Source organism: Chrysochloris asiatica, unplaced genomic scaffold (assembly GCF_000296735.1).
Source record: "Chrysochloris asiatica unplaced genomic scaffold, ChrAsi1.0 scaffold00049, whole genome shotgun sequence".
In the NCBI taxonomy this organism is placed as follows: Eukaryota; Metazoa; Chordata; class Mammalia; order Afrosoricida; family Chrysochloridae; genus Chrysochloris; species Chrysochloris asiatica.
In genome coordinates this window covers 3,674,152-3,691,421 of record NW_006408567.1, presented here as the reverse complement: position 1 = coordinate 3,691,421, position 17,270 = coordinate 3,674,152, and the positions used below count along the sequence as shown (strand labels likewise).

Below are 17,270 nucleotides of genomic sequence, written 5' to 3'. Positions count from 1 at the left end.
CAGGGATGAGTGAGTTCTTCCTGTGCCACTTCACTTTCTTGAAAGATTTCAATTTGATCCCATCAATTCCTGGTGTCTTGTTCTTTGCCAATTTCTTCAATGCACCTTGGACTTCCTCCTTCAGTATCATTGGCTCTTGATCACATGCTACCTCTTGAAACGGTTGAACATCAACCATTTCCTTTTGTACAGTGATTTTGTGCATTCCTTCCATATTCTTTTGATACTTTCTACATCACTCACTAACTGCCCAGAGAATCCTTCAATAACAAAAGTTAAGGCTTGATATTTTTCTTCAGTTCCCCCAGCTTGAGGAATGCTGAATTTGTTCTTCCTTTTGGGTTTTCTGACTCCAGATCTTTGCACATTTAGTTGTAATATTTAGATTTGTCTTCTCAAACTGACCTTCAAAATGTTCTATTCAGCTCTTGCACTTCCTCATTTCTTCCATTTGCTTTAGCATCTCTATCCTGGAGAGCAAGTTTCAGTGTCTCTTCCGACATCCATTTTGATCTTTGCCTTCTTTCTTGTCTTAATGACTTTTTGCTTTCTTCTTGTATGATGTTCTTGATGTCATCCCACAACTCTTCTAGTCTTCCGTCTTTAGTGCTTAATGTATCAAATCTTTTTCAGATGATCTCTAAATTCAGATAGGATATATTCATGGTCATATTTTGGCTCTCGTGGACTTGTTTGTATTTTCTTCAGCTTTAGATTGAATTTGCATGTGAGCAATTAATGACCTGTTCCACAATCTGACCCTGGCCTTGTTTTGACTGATGATATGGAACTTTTCCATCATCTCTTTCCGGAGATGTAGTAAATTTGATTTTTATGTATTCCATCTGGTGAGGTCCGTGTAAATAGTCGTTTCTTATGCTGTCGAAAGAAGGTATTTGAAAGGAACAAATCATTGTTTTTGCAAAATTCTATCATGCCATCTCCAGCATCATTTGACCAAGGCTATATTTTCCAACTACTGATCCTTCCTCTTTGCTCCCAACTTTTGCATTCCAACCACCAGTAATGATCAATACATCTTGATTGCATGTTTGATCAATTTCAGATTGCAGAAGTTGGTAGAATTATTCTATTTCATCCTAACTGATGCCTAAATTTGAATAATAGTGGTATTAACTGGTCTTCCCTGTACACATATCAATATTATCCTATCACAGACAGCATTATACTTCATAACTGATCTAGATGTGTTCTTTTTGACAATCAATGAAACACCATTCCTCTTCAATTTGTCATTCTGGCATAGTAGACCATGTGGTTTTCAGATTCAAAATGTCCAATACCAGTCCATTTCAGCTCACTAATTCCTAAGATATCAATGTGTATTCGTTCCATTTCATTTATGACAATTTCTAAATTTCCTAGATTCTTACTTCATACATTCCATGTTCTGATTATTAATGGATGTTTACAGCTGTTTCTCTTCATTTTGAGTTGTGTCCCATCAGCAAATGAAGGTCCCATGGGCTTTTCTTCCATGGGCTTTACTCCATTCGCATCATCATGATCAACTCTATTCTGAGGAGGCAGGTCTTCCCCAGTCACATTTCAAGTGCCTTCCAACTTGAGGGGCTCATTTTCTGGCACTATATCTGACAGTGTTCTTCTACTATTCATAAGGTTTTCAGTGACTAAATAGTCAGAAGTAGTTCTTTGCTACTTCCTCCTAGTCTGTCTTTGTCTGGAAGCTTATTTGAAACCTGTGCACTATGGGTGACCATGCTGGTACTTAAAATGCTGGTGGCATAGCTTCCAGAATCACAGCAGCTCACAAGCCTCAACAGTATAACAAACTGACAGATGAGTGGTGGCTTGTAAGTTTATGTGGTGGTGGCTTTTGAGTTATGACCCTGTATTGGGTTTCCAAGGAACAGCTGGTGAGCTTGAACCCGTGACCTTGCGGTTCAAACTGACTTTGCAGTCTAGCACATTAACCCATAGCACCACACTGAAACTCCTGTTTTACCTTATTAGTACTGGATTTGACCCCACAGAGACAGAAATATTGCAATGGTAATGGAATTCTTTGACCTAATTTTGTAGTGAGATTCCAAGTGAATTCTTCTCTGGTTATCTTAATCTCCTGTGTCGTGTATTCAAAATTTGGTTGGAAGAAAATATTGTTACTTGTGGTGCTGTAGGATAAGCATTGGAGTGCTAGTCACAAAGTCAATGGCTCAAACCTCCCAGTCATCCTTAGAAACCCTATACAGGGTTGATATGACTCAGAACCAACTTGATGACTCTTAACAATAAGATTTTTATTAAAGTTATCTATTTTAAATTTTCAGGTGCATGGGGAAAACCAGAAGATGATATATAATAAACAAAACTTTTGTTGAGAGTTTAAAACCACTCCATGATGTGAGCTCATATTTTATTGTTCAATATCCTTTATTTATTGATTATATGGGGCACCTTTTCTGAGCTGAGGGTACACGAAACATAGAACACAGAGGCTTTTAACAATAGCCATATTTTGTTACCAACTGCTAGCCTTTTGTGCAAAGTATAGTGGGAAAAAGCTAGAGAAGAAACTTCTGTGCTCTGGTGAACAAAACTTAAATATGTACATGTGTCAAGGAAAAAAAATACATTAATTGTTTCACAACTCATAGCTATTTTAACGTTACAAGAAATATAATTTTACCGTTATCATTTAAAATTGCATAAATATTCAAACAGAAAATTTAAAAGTCTGTCTCTAAAAAAATAAAACACCATCCTCTTCTACTTCCTGACTCTTTTCAGTTGGACAGTGTGTCCAAAGTTGGTTAGTCATGACATCAGTGGTGAAAGTTAAAGATATGTTTTGACCTTTGACCCTTGCTTAATCTTTCTATTGGTGTGGCACTGTGGATTAATGCACTGTACTGCAAGGTTGGTTTGACCTGCAAGTTCAGTAGTTCTAGCTCACCAGTTGCTGTTTGGAAACCCTGTACAGGTTCGCTATGAATGAGAACCAACTTGATGGGATTTAACAATAACAAACTTCCTATTGGTGATAATACATAGACTACCCAACCAAGACCAGAAAGAAACACTTTCGGGTCCTGCTTCATTTCAGAATTGCAATTGTTTTTTAGCCCATTGTTGCTGTCATTGCATCAATCCATAGCATTGGGAGTCTTTCTCTTTTTCACTGGCCTATCACTTAACAAAGCATGATGCCCTTCTCCAGAGACAGATCCCTCCCAACAGCATGTACAAAGTATAAAAGACAAAGTTTTGCCACCTTTGCTTCTAAGGAAGATTCTAGCTGTACGTATTCTAGGATAAATTTGTTTGTCTTCTGGCAGTCCATGATCGTTTCAATGTTCTTCATCTTGAAACACCATACCAATAATACCATAATTCAAATGCATTGATTCTTCTCCTGACTTTCTTATTTATTATCCACCTCCCACATACATATGAGGCAATTGACAATACCATGACTTGGGTCAGGTGCACCTTAAGGAATAATTGGTGTCATTTCATTTTTGCAGACCCCAAGACTTTAAATGACTAAGGCCAGACATTCACTAAATGGAAAGTGAATGTCTGGCCTTATTCTATTTGGTACGCCCACAACCACAAATCTCAAAAACTCTTGTGAGCTCCTCTAGGTATGCATCCTTTTACTCCTCTTGTCAAAGACTCCTCATCCCAATATTGGAAGTCTGAAGTCAGAAAGAGAGGAAGAAGAAAACAGGTGATGTGTAAACTGCTTTGGTGTGAAGAATTAATAATTTTCTTCTGTTTCTTAGTGCCTCCTTTGTCTTCTAAATACAGGTTGTTGTTGTGTTTCGTTGGGTTGGTTTTGGCTCATAGAAACCCTGTATAGGGTCTCCAAGCAGTAGTTGATGGGTTTGAACTGCCAACCTAGTTGTTCAAGGAGACTTTGTGATCTAGTACTTATCCTGTAATGCCACATCAGTCCCCACCATATAGCAGGGGTATGTTCAAACAACTCCATCATAAATCAATTCTTACATAAATTGAATACTTTTTTTTTTTCTCAAAAAGAATTCACAATAAAAACTTAAAAAAAAAAAAAAAGGAAGGAAGGAAGTAGACCAATGTCTAATATTCAGAACTTCTACCCAGGTATTTTCCCCCTCCAACCAGCTGACTTTATTCACACATGGACAAAAGGTTGACTTTTTCTCTAAATTGATTGCAATATGAACATGAAAAGAAGTTGAGAGGTGAGTTTGAATAAGACACTGTCTTTTAGTGCAAGGGATCTCACTGCGTGGTTGGGGACATAGATAAGTAAACAAATAATTGCCAATAATTACCATGAAAGTTCTATCAACAACAAGCTCACTGACTTTAGGTCAGTTACTGTTTTTATTGTTAGATGCCGTCAAGTTGATTCCTACTCAGAGTGACCCTACACACAACAAAATGAAACACTGGTCCTGTGCATTCTCACAATCACATTACAATTGGGCCCATTACTGTTGTCACAGTGCCAATCAATATTGCTAGTGGTCTTCTTTTTTTCCATTGACTCTCCACTTTACCAAGCATGAAGTCCTTCCCCAGGGACTGGTCACTTCTGATAACATGTCCATAGTATGAGAAACAAATTCTCACTGTCCTAGCTTCTAAGGTGCATCCTGGCTGTACTATTTTCAACATATATTGGTTTGTTCTTCTGGAAGTCCATGCTACCGTTAATATTCTTCTTCAACACCATAACACAAATGCATCAAGTTTTCTACTGTCTTCCTTTTTCATTGACCAACTTTCACATGCATAAAAGGCTACTGAAAATACCATGACTTGGGTCAGGCTAGCATTAATCTTCACTGACTTCTTTGCTCTTGAACACTTCAAAGATGTCTTGTGCCATAGACTTGCCAATGAAATACTTTGTTTAATTTCTTGACTGCTGCTCCTGTAAGTGTTGATAGTGGATACAAGAAAATGAAATCTTTGATAACTTTAAACTTTCTCCATTTATATGAATGTTGTTTATTTGTCTAGTGGTGAGGATTTTTGTTTTCTTTACATTGAGATGCAACCCATACCTAAGGCAGTGGTCTTTGATCTTCAACAGTAAGTACTTAAGTCCTTTTGGCTTTCAGCAAGCAAGGTTGTAAAATCTGCTTATCACAGGTTGTAATTGAGTCTTCCTCCAATCCTAACATTGTTCTTCATATAATTCAGTTTCTCAAAATATTTCCTAAACATACAGAATTAATGAGTATGATAAAATAATACAACTCTGGCACACACCTTTCTTGATTTTAAGCCATTCAGTGCCCCTTGTTATTTGACAACTGCCTCATGGTCTATGCACAGGTTCCTCAGGAGAACGATTAAATGTTCCAGAATACTTATTCTCTGTAATGTTGTCCATAACTTGTCATGAGCCACACAGTCAAAAGCCTTTGAATAGTCAGTAAAACACAGGTAAACATCTTTCTGGTATTCTTTGCTTTCAGCCAATATCCATCTCATGTCAGCAATATCCCTTGTTCCACATCTTTGTCTGATCCATCTTAAACCTCTGGCAGTTCCCTGTCAATGTACTGTTGCAGCTGCTTTTGAGTTATCATTAGCAAAATTTTCCTTAAATGAGATATTAATAATTTTGTCCAATGATTTCTTCATTCCATTGGTCACCCATTTTAGGAATGGGCAAAATATGGATCGCTTCCAATCAGTTGATGAGATAACTGTCTTCCAAATTTCTTGGCATAAATGAGTGTCTCCAGTGCTGCATCAGTTTTTTGAAAGATTTTCATTTGTAGTCCATCAATCCTGGAGCCTCGTTCTTTTACAATGATGTCAGTGTACCTTGAACTACTTCTTATAGTATATCTTCAATCAGTGATGTTGCATTTGTGGATGAGCTTGACTGAGGTAGCAAACCTCTAAGCTCTTCTGCTGATTAGGAGTCTGTGAACTTACCACCTCACTGCTGAATATCCACTAACAGTTCTGACAGAGACTCAGAATTTACTACAAAGAATTTCTCTGACAGGAAAAACACAAATTCACTTGAAATGCAAAAGTTATCCTAATATTGATTTCAGAATAAATTTTCAACATGGAGTTTTATATGAAGGTTAATCTTGTCACATAGTTGTAAATGTTTTCAACTATCATTTCCCAGAATATAGATGAATGTTTCATAAATAAATGTCTCCTATTATCCATCTATAAAAATCAGAGACAGTTCAAAAAAAGCCTTAGCTTTTTTTGCTAGCTGGCAAAGCAGCTAATTATATAAAAGAGAAAGTCAATTTACCAAGAAATTGCAATAACTGCAACAATTATGCACAAGAGAAAGAGAGAGAGAAAGTCCCGCTGGTGAAGTGGGTAAGCCCTGTACTGAAAACTGAAAGGTTGGTTATTTGAACTCACTAATCACTCTACAAAGAATACGTATAGTAGAGTTGGAATTGCAGTCTTGGAAAACCTATGAGGTAGTCCTACTCTGTCCTATAGAGTTGCTATGAGATGGTGTGGAGCCCTAGGATCAGCATTCAACCTCAAGGTTGGTTTGAACTGCCAGGTCGGTAGTTCAAACTCACCAGCCGCTCCTTGGAAACCCTATACAGGGTCGCTGTGAGTTGGAACTGACTCGACAGCATACAAAAATCATCTGCACTCTGACTGTAGACTTTATTTTAGTCAATTTTTAAAAAAGACAAAAACATCATTTTTCAACACAATCTCCTTGCTTTTCAATACACTCTGTCCATCTGTCAAAAAGATTTCATATTACCTTATTTTAAAATGTTTTAGGCTGAGCTGCAAGCCACAAATGCACTGCTGTCTTCACTTCTTCATCAGAGGTGTAGCTTCATCCTCAAAGGGCTGCTTTCAGGCAACCAAACAGGTGAAAGTATGATAAAAATCAAGACTATAGGGAGGGTGTTTTAACAGCTCAAAACAAATTTTTTGTAGAGTGTCAACAGTGTGGCTAGAGGTGTGGAACATGCATTTTTGTGCAAGACTTTAAAGCACTTGTAAAGCAATCGGGCATAGACTAGTTTAAAGGAAAAATGAAACACTGTAACTGGTCTTGAGCTCCTTATGTCATGTTGTAGGATCAGCACTGGACTGTAAACTACTAGGTCAGCAGTTCAAACTGACTAATTACTCCTTGGAAACCCTATACAGGGTCACTATGAGTCGGAAACTGCTATATGACACTTAACAACATAACTGGCCTTTGTAAGAAATCACTCAATTGTGAGACTAGATGTATAAGAGCCTGCTTGTTGTTGTTGTTGTTAGGTGCCATCAAGTCAGTAACTATTAATAGCAACCCTATGCACAACAGAAAGAAAAACTGCCTGGTTTTGGGCCAACTTCACAACCATTGCTATGCCTGAATCCATTGTTGCTGCCACTATGCCAATCCGTATCTTTGGGGATCTTCCTCTTTTTCTCCAACCCTCCACTTCACCAAACATAATATCCCTCTTCAGGGTTTGGTCCCCTCTGATAATATGTCTGAAGTTTGAGAGAGTCTGGCCATGATGGCTTCCAAGGAGCACTCTGGCTGCACTTTTTCCAATAAAGATTTGTTTGTTCTTTTGGCAGTCCATGGTACTTTCAAAATTCTCCTCCAACACCATAACCCAAATGCATCAATTCTTCTACATTCTTCCTTATTCACTGTCCAAACTTTGGATTCATAAGAGACTATTGAAAATACCATGGCTTGGATCAGGCACACCTTAGTCCTCAAACTGACATCTTTCCTCTTCAATACTTTAAAGAGGTCTTGTACAGCAGATTTGGATAATATAATATGTCATTTTGGTTTCTTCACTGCTGCTTCCATGAGTATTGATCGTTAATCCAAGCAAAATGAAATCTTTAACACCTTAAATTTCTTCTCCATTTATATGGATGTTGTTTATTGGTCCAGTGGTGAGGATTTTTGTTTTCTTTACATTGAGGTGCAAGCCATAGAATCCTTCAAGACCGAAAGATGAGGCTTAATTTTTTCTTCAGCTCCCTCAGCTTGAGAAATGCTGAGTGAGTTACTCACTTTTTGTTTTCTAAATCCAGGTTTTTGCACATTTTGTTGTAATATTTGACTTTGTCTTCTTGACCTGAACTTTGAAACTTTCTGTCCAGCTCTTGTACTTTCTCACATCTTCCATTTGCATGTTTCAGAGTCTTTTCTGACATCCATTTGGTCTTTTCCTTCTTTCTTGTATTTCCTGTATGATGTTCTTGATGCCATCCCACAACTCTTCTGGTCTTTGGTCTTTAGTGTCTAACGCATCAAATCTGTTCTTCAGATGATCTCTAAATTCAGGTGGGATATATTCAAAGTCATATTTTGACTCTCATGGTCTTGCTTTAATTTTCTTAAGCTTCAGCCTGAATTTGCATGTAAGCAATTGATCATCTGTTCTACAGTCTGCTCCTGACCTTGTTGTGGATGATGATACAGAGTTTTCCCACTGTCCCTTTCCACAGATGTAGTCAATTTGATTTCTGTGTGTTCCAACTGGTGAGGTCCATGTGTATAGTTATCTTTGATGTTGTTAACAAAGATATTTGCAATGAAGTCATGGGTCTTGCCAAATTTTGTCATGTAATCTCCAGGATCATTTCTATCACCAAGACAATATTTTCCAACCACTGGTCCTTCCTTTTTGTTTCAACCTTTACATTCCAGTCGCCATTCATTATCAATACATCTTGATTGCATGTTTGATCAATTTCAGACTGAGTTGTTAAGTACTGTGAGTGGATTCTGAGTCATAATGGCCCTGTATAGGGTTTCTGAGGAGCAGGTGGTAGGTTTGAACCATCAACCTTATGATACAAAACTGACTTTCAGTTTGAGAACTTCTTGTATGGTGCCAGACGAGGACTCCAAACTGATAGAATTCTTCAATTTCATCATCACTGGCTTTAGTGTTTGGTGCATAATTTTGAATAATAGTGGTACTAACTTGTCGTTCCTGTAAATGTATAGGTATTATCCTATCACAGAACAGCATTGCACTTCAATACAGATCTTGATATATTTATTCTTTTTGATGATGAATGTGATGCCATTCCTCTTCAATTTGTCATTCTACCACATAGTAAAGCGTGTGATTGTCAGATTCAAGATAACCAATACTAATACTTCTCAGCTCACTAATACGTAGAATATCGATGTTTATGTATTCCATTTTGACAACTTCTCATTTTTCTAGATTCATTCTTTTCATATTCCATATTCCTATTATTAATGGACTTGACGACACTTCACAAAAACAGCAACATACTTAATGTATGTTTCCAGGTGTTTCTCTTCATTTTTAGTTGTTCCCCATCAGTGAATTAAGGTCCCAAGGGCTTTTCTGCATTTGCGTCTACTCTACTTTGAGGAAGCTGTTCTTCCCAGTCTCATCTTGAGTGCCTTCCAACCTGAGGAGCTCATCTTCTGTCATTATATCTGACAATATTCTGGGGCTTTTCATCATGTTTCAATATTCATTATTCTACTGCTGACAGTGTTCCACTGCTATTCATAATGTTTTCAGAGACTAAATATTTGGAAATAGTCTGTCTCTCCTTCTTCCTAGTCTATCTTCCTCTGGAAGCTCAGCTGAAAACTGTTCACTGTGGGTGACACTGCTGTTATTTAAAATGCCCATGGCATATCTTCCTGAATCACAGCAACATGCAAGCCACCACGGTATGACAAACTGACAGATGAATGACATTCAGCATTTCATGGGTATCAGTTAATAAGTTTCTCCAAGGAAATGAGGAACATTGGTTAAGCAAACAACCAGTAAAAGCCAGCTAAGAGAGCTTCTACTTTATGCCCTGTGTATATTGACAATCTCATGGTAGCTCTTAAACAACATCAAGAATGTTCACTTAACAGTATTTAAATTGCTTCTATCAATCAACATTATGTCAAGCCAAGTCAGAGCTGAATTCTATGATGAACAGTTTCAATATTGGTATTTAGTATTGCTGCTTGTATTGAGAGTCTTGTGCTTCAGATATCAGAGACCCACTGCAGTGTTTTTGCTTGGTGGAGAAACATAATTTCTTCAGACATAGGCTGCAAATTTGCTTTGGGGCAGATCAAGAAATGAGAAATGAAAAATTCTTGTGGTTTGCCCAAGCCTTTTGGAAAGTACTAGAATATGATCCCAGATTTCTGTGTCACAAAGCACAAAAGTGATATTATCATTCTTAAAAATCTAACTGTCTCAGTGTTCCATCTTGTCATCACTCAGTTCTAGAGTCTAGGATGTCTACTTCTGAAAAGAAAACTCTTCATTCTTATAAAGGATGGTCCCACTAAGATATGGAGAGCAGTTGACTCAATGGTTAAGCCCTTGACTATTATATAAAAAGTCAGTGGTCTGATCCCACCAATGATTCCACTGGAGAAAGAGGTGGTAGTTCATTTCCATAAAGATTACAGCCTTGCAAACATTGTGAGGTATTTCTACTCGGTCTTATATGATTGTCATGAGTTGGAATTGAATTGATAGCAACGGAGTATTAGGGTACAGCTCAAATTACGGTTAGGTAAAGCAGTGTTCAAACTGCAGAAAGTTCTCTCCACTATTTTATGAGTTACACTTTATATGGTACAAGATATTTAGAACACACCTGTCATTTGAAAAGTTTATACAACCCAACATTGGATTTGAAATCTGAAGCATACTTATGCAGTCAAATCTATCTTCATATGACCCCTATGGAGAAACTTTGAAACACTGGGTTTGGGATTTGCTCTGACTTTTCTTATGTTAGTATTTATAGTTTGCATAGTTCATATTCTTCTTTAAAAACTATGCGTGAATAATGTAACTAATGCTTTTCATGCATCTCTTTCACTTCTGCAGGAGGGATTTTTGAAACTGTGGAAAATGAACCTGTTAATGTTGAAGAATTAGCTTTCAAGTTTGCAGTCACCAACATTAACAGAAACCGAACCCTGATGCCTAACACCACATTAACCTATGACATCCAGAGAATTAACCTTTTTGATAGTTTTGAAGCCTCACGGAGAGGTAACTATTTTCACACTTTTAAAAGCTTCTTTGGGTGATATGTCTCTTCTACAAGTCACCTTTTCGCTACTTACCCTTTTCCAAAGTGGACATCTATGTGCAAATGGGGTTGCAGGAAATCTCGGTCCTCAATGTCACTGACCAGTACAATCTGAACTTACCTAATGGATGTTGCCTAGCACTGTTTTCTGGGCCTTTCTGATTAGCTTACCCTTCAGTGCCCTCTACTCTATGATTAACTTGTTCAGCTGTGAATGGAAAATGTCAAGCTTGATCTGTTTTTCTTTCCTGAAGCTGAGATACCACTATGAAATTGTACAGTGCACTCAAATAAAACTTTCTGGAAGGTCATATCTACCTAGCATGTGGAAATACCCAGAACACATATAACTCACACAGAGAATTTTAACAGGTTGTAAACTACTGACTTTAAATAACACGGTCTCAACTTTTCATTTGTTTTTCATTTCTTTCCACAAGATGATAGAAATTTGAAAATTAAGCCTGTGAAACCAATTGCTGCATTTGTTTTTTATTTCTTCTGAATGCAAGACAAGTTGCATAAAATGTCATTTAATTTATATGCATGCTGCAAAGCTTCTCTCTGAAGAAGACTCATTTGTGATTGCAGAACTTGTGTAGATGTCCCCCAGACATTTCTAGAACAAGTCTTTCTGAAGCATAGTTGCACCCCATATAGTTGAATCTTGGTGGCTAACAATGGTACTTTTGAGCCTCTAGATGCAGGTGCTTGTGTAAAGACAAAGAGTGCTCATGACCACAGACAAAGAGGCGTCTTTGTCTCATAGGAAGGAGCCTTGGTGTCACCTGAGTTAGACGCTGGGCTACTACCCTAAAGACTTGGTTCAAACCCACTAGTTGCCCCACAGTAGAAGAACAAGACTGTCTGCTCCCAGCAAGTTTTACAGTCTTGGAAACCCTACATAGGTTGTTATGAGTCAGTATCAACTTAATGGCAGTGGTTTGTTTGATTTTTGTTTTTTAACTTCATGGTAGGAGCCTGATGATGCAGTGATTGAAGTGCTCAGTTGCTAACTGAAAGGTTGACAGTTCCAACCATCAGCAAGCCATTCCAAAGTAGAAAGATGTGACCATCTGTCTCTGAAAATATTTACAGCCTAGGAATCCCCCTGTGGCAGTTCTAGTCTGTTCAATAGGACTGCTAAGAATTGCAATCAACTCATCAGCAGTGGGTTTGGGGGTTTGGTTACCTCATAAAGGAATAGCTTGCTCATTAATATACACCAAAGAATGAAATACCATGGATGTCATAGTCATGCTGATTTCCAGGTAACTAAATATTGGTTGTTTCAATACAGAATTTATCTTGTTGTTAAGTGCTATTGAGTCCTTTATGACTCATAGCAGCCTTGTATAGGGTTTTTGAGGAACGGCTGGTGGGTTTGAACCTTCAATATTGCAGCTCAAAACAACCTTATGATCAAGTGCCTATCCTACAGCACCACACAAGGATTCCAGAATTTGCCTAGTTATATGTAAAAGATGTGCTCAAGTTTTACACCCTAACAAAAGAATCTTAATAAACAAAGGTAAAACTCCTTTTCCTAGGAACTCAGATGGAAACTATGTAAAATATCATTACTCTTTTTCTAACTACAGCACAAAATTAGTATAAGAGTGTTTTCTTTTCATAAGATAAATGAAGTTGGAGATACTGTACAGGTCAGAGTAGTCTATGAACAAATAAAAAAACTTCATGTTTATATAGCACTTAAGGGTTAGGTCTTGCTCTCACTCTCTCTTTCACACACACACACACACACACACACACTCACAATGATATTTCAGCCCACATAAAATTTAAAAAGCTTTCTTGTGAGCTAAAGTATGTGCCATACTTGTAAATTAAACACCCCAAAAGCTTCTTAAAACTGGTAATTTGGTGGCAAACAGAATTCGAAAGGATTGATTTTCTGTCAAGTAATATTAGTATCCCAGAGCTAAATATTAGCAGCAATCTCAATACATTGCTCATGCTAGAGGAAAAAGCCATTCACATACTCTCATGCCCTCATTTTTTTCTTGCCAACCAACGAAAACCTATCTAGAGAATGAACTTCTGAGGAAGATGACAATTTACCCTTAGGCACTTACTGTACATACGTTGCCATTCCTCATGTAGTCATTCAGCACAATATTAGGAAGCCTTTGTAAGTGATTGTCAGTATTTGCTGTCCCATAGATATTTAGACTATCAGCATTTCATTTACTAATTATTCTCTCTATACCAAGTCATATAAGCTATTCAATATCACTTAGGTCTGCTATTTTTATTTATAGAATGACATTATTATAAACATATTTTATTATAAATTTAGCTATTATTTAATTCTGATATTCACTTATCATATCTCAGCAAATGTAAATTTCTTTTAAAAAGTATGAAAATATAAACTTGAAAAAAATGTTTAAATGTATAGTGCCTCCCAGTATAAGATGGCACTATTTTACATTATTAAGAGGAGAAACTGTACTAGCATTTCTGGAAAGGAATTTAGTTGTATGTGTCAAGAAACTTAAAAAACAAAACAAAACAAAAACCTTTAATAATCACTGGTAATTCAAATCCTGAGGATCTTCTCTAAAAAAGTAATCTAAGATTCTGAGAAAAATAAACAAACATGCTAATATTCTGTACTATTCTATATTATACTATAATGGAACCTTGGTGTGGCACTATAGGACAAGTACTGGAATGCTAACCACAAGTCTATAGGTTCAAACCCCCAGCTGCTCCTTGAAACCCTATACAGGGTCACTATGAGTTGGAACTGACACGATGGCACTTATCAAGAACAATATTATTAATATTAGCCAATAATTTGAAGCAACTTAAATGCCCCATATCATAAACTCACCCACCCGTGCCATCAAATGAATTCTAATTCATAGTGATGTTGTATAGGGTTCCTGAGTCTACAAAACTCAACAGGAGCATAAAGCCTCATCTTTTGTTCTGTGGAGTAGCTAGTGGGTTTGAGTTGTCAACTTAGTAGTTAGCAGTCCAATTCTACAGTGCCACACCAGGTTAAATAAATGGTGACTCTGGAATGGACCATTCTACAGACACTAAAAATATATTTTTGAAGAATTTGTAATGATTTGGAAAAAAGAATATGCTATTATGTTAAATGAGGAAAAAACTTATCAAATTATACTTATACAATAATTCCAATTACTTTGTAAATCAAAACATCTAATTATTAATAGATATTATCTTATATGATAGAATTACAATGCCTTTTTCTTCTTTCTTATAATTTTAAGTATGCTGGATTCCCTTAGTGAGTATATATTATCATATAATGAGAAGAGTATATATAATAAATATTATAAATTAATTTTCAATACATAACACTTAATTTTGTTAGGCTAAATGTTGGCTGATACTGGGAAGAGAAACCTGAGCTGGGATTTCCTGAGCTCTGGTTTATATATGTCACTCTCCAGGAAACAGGATTCATTCTAACGTCTGTGAAATTAGTGGGTTGGGCCCAATGGCTTCTATGATCCCTTTAAGCAATACTTTTCCATTATTCTATTAACTTATGAACATTCCTTGTCAGTATTTCAATAACCTGGAACTCCTTTTTGAATTTTGGGAAGATAAGAGCTAGGTCACTTTGCAGTCTCCCAGAGGGTATTTCTTCTTCTGTAACCACATTATGGCCAGTCTGCCATATGACAGAACTTAATTTATATAGCATTCATTTGGCAAATCAATGACTGTGGCATAGATATGAATGCTTCTGGGTAGGACCCTACCAAGCAAGAGATTTAGACTCATCTGATTAAAAGTAATGAAATGAGACTAGAGATTTGGCCATATGATGTGTTGTTAATCAATTCTGCATTTACATCTATCAGTAGCTTAGTATCTCAGGAATATTGGAAATTGAACCAAATATATTTGTTTAATCTACAGATGAGGAACGGGAGGAAAGTTTTCAATAATGACTAAAAAGAGGAAGTGTGAATGGAAAAGTAAATTCACAGAACTCTTTCTCCTCCTTCTTTTCTTCCCTCCCTCTCTATCTACTCCTTGTCCCTGAATATCAGCATGTGACCAGTTGGCTCTTGGTGTGGCTGCTCTCTTTGGTCCTTCCCATAGTTCCTCCGTCAGTGCTGTGCAATCTATTTGCAATGCTCTTGAAGTTCCACACATACAGACCCGCTGGAAACACCCTTCGGTGGACAATAAGGACTTGTTTTACATCAACCTCTACCCGGACTATGCATCTATCAGCAGGGCAGTCCTGGACCTCGTCCTCTATTACAACTGGAGAACAGTGACCGTGGTGTATGAAGACAGCACAGGTATGGCACTGACATAGCACAGCATCTTACCTGACCTCAGCTAGTTTGAACAAAGGAAACCAAAGTGTTCTATAGGCATAAAGAACATCGGGTGTAGTGCTTGAAGCAATGATCTTTTATCCAAAGCTAATTGAAGTCCCTAGTGTGGGCATAACATGTATAGCTAACTCATATTTCTAATGGTTAGATGATCCTTTCTAATGACCATTTCATCATCTAACTTAGGGATGTTTTTAAAAAAGAAATAATCACCTTGTTGATATATGTTATAATCCAATTAAAATACTAAACATATCTTTTCATTCATCCAAGTCTGTGAAGGCTATTAAATCATAATTCTATTCCTTACACAATGCAGAAAATGTTTGAAAATTACTAAGGAGTTCAATTCCAACCTGATTAGTAGCTATGTAAAGGTTTAGAAAATATTTCAAAGTAGATTATAAAAGAGGCATCAATGACAGGTCATATCAATAAGGTTATGTCATGTAAAAAGGACTAAGAAGTTGTGGAGATGAATACTTAATAAAGTGTGCATCATTGCACTGGTTTGTTTTAGGATGAAGGAGGGATGCTGCTCAAGGTCTTCCCCTAATTAGACACTTTCTCTGACTTCTCATAACTAATCTTCCTCCTTTGAAATTTCTTTTCCTAGCGCCTTCTTTTTGCCTTCTGCTGATAGTTTCGAATAGGTCAGCGTTCAGTTCCCCTTTTCTTCTGCCAGTTACTCTTTGTTGTTGTTGTTGTTGTTAAGTGCCATTAAGTTGGTTCTGACTCATCGAGACCCTGTATAGGGTTTCCAAGGATCTACTGGTGAGTTTTAATCACATACCTTGAGGTTGAGAGCTTATCCTACTGTGCCACACCTCTGCTATCCAGAAAACTAAGTCTGTTCTGACTTATGGCAACCCCATTTATGTTAGAATATAATTTTGATCCATGGGGCTTTCAATAGCTGATCCTTCAGAAGTACATTGTCTGACATTTTTGCTGAGGTTACTCTGAGTAAACTCAAGCTGCCAACCCTCAGTATAGTAGCTGAGTGTCTAATTGATTGGACTACCCAAGGATTCCTGGCACACCTACCCTTCTAATGAAAGCCCTCCACCATCTAATTATATCCTATATGTTATAACTGTCTTCATCTTTATACACTCAGACTATAGCGTCTCTACACTCCCCATGTCCTCCCATCAACTAGCAGAATGAACAGACTATTTCTTAAAACTCTGCCCAGCTGTAGTTCTTCTCTGAGGTTAGTTCCTCACTTTGGAAGATTATCTGCATAACCCTCAAGGAAGCTCCTCTTCTTAAAAGTTGAGGTGATGATAGAGTTTAATAATAATTTGTAAGAATATTATACCACATTATATCTAAATTATCTGTTTATATGTCTTTGTTGATAGAAATTCTTTAAAAAATTAGAACTTTATGTTATTTATCTCTGTAGTTTGCTGCCTAACACTGTGCCTGAAATATAGAAAGGATTTAGTAATTACTTGTTGAAGGAATATTACTATTGATCTTCTGAATATTTGTTCTTCAAAAATAGTAGTTTCTTTCTTTAATCTGTTAAGCCAAAAACAACAATATAAAGAGTTGCTTTGGTGTTGAATCTGACTCATTTGTGTTGAATCTGACTCATTTGTGTCAGAGCCCTCCACAGAGTTTTCAGTAGATTGCCTAATGACTAATTTTTCAGTAGATCACCAGACCTTTCTTCCCAGTTGCCTCTAAGTGGACTTAAATCTCCAGCCATTCAAATAGCAGTCAAGTTTGTTAACCATATGCAAGAACCAGGGACTATCTTCAATCTATGCATTTAATAATAAGACTGAAAAAGATCAATGGGGATTATTTCTTTCAAACCTTTTAATGCTAATTCAATGT

General features: G+C 36.9%; 1 protein-coding gene across 1 annotated transcript in view; it reads left to right on the top strand.

Annotated features, from left to right (window-relative positions):
* The window catches only part of GRIK1 (glutamate receptor, ionotropic, kainate 1), an 828,690-nt gene that overhangs the window by 525,385 nt on the left and 286,035 nt on the right, over nt 1–17,270 (top strand). The window contains exons 2-3 of the mRNA XM_006862518.1: nt 10,854–11,021; nt 15,123–15,380. Of these exons, the coding sequence (XP_006862580.1) occupies nt 10,854–11,021; nt 15,123–15,380 (426 nt within the window). The remainder of the gene's footprint in view (nt 1–10,853; nt 11,022–15,122; nt 15,381–17,270) is intronic.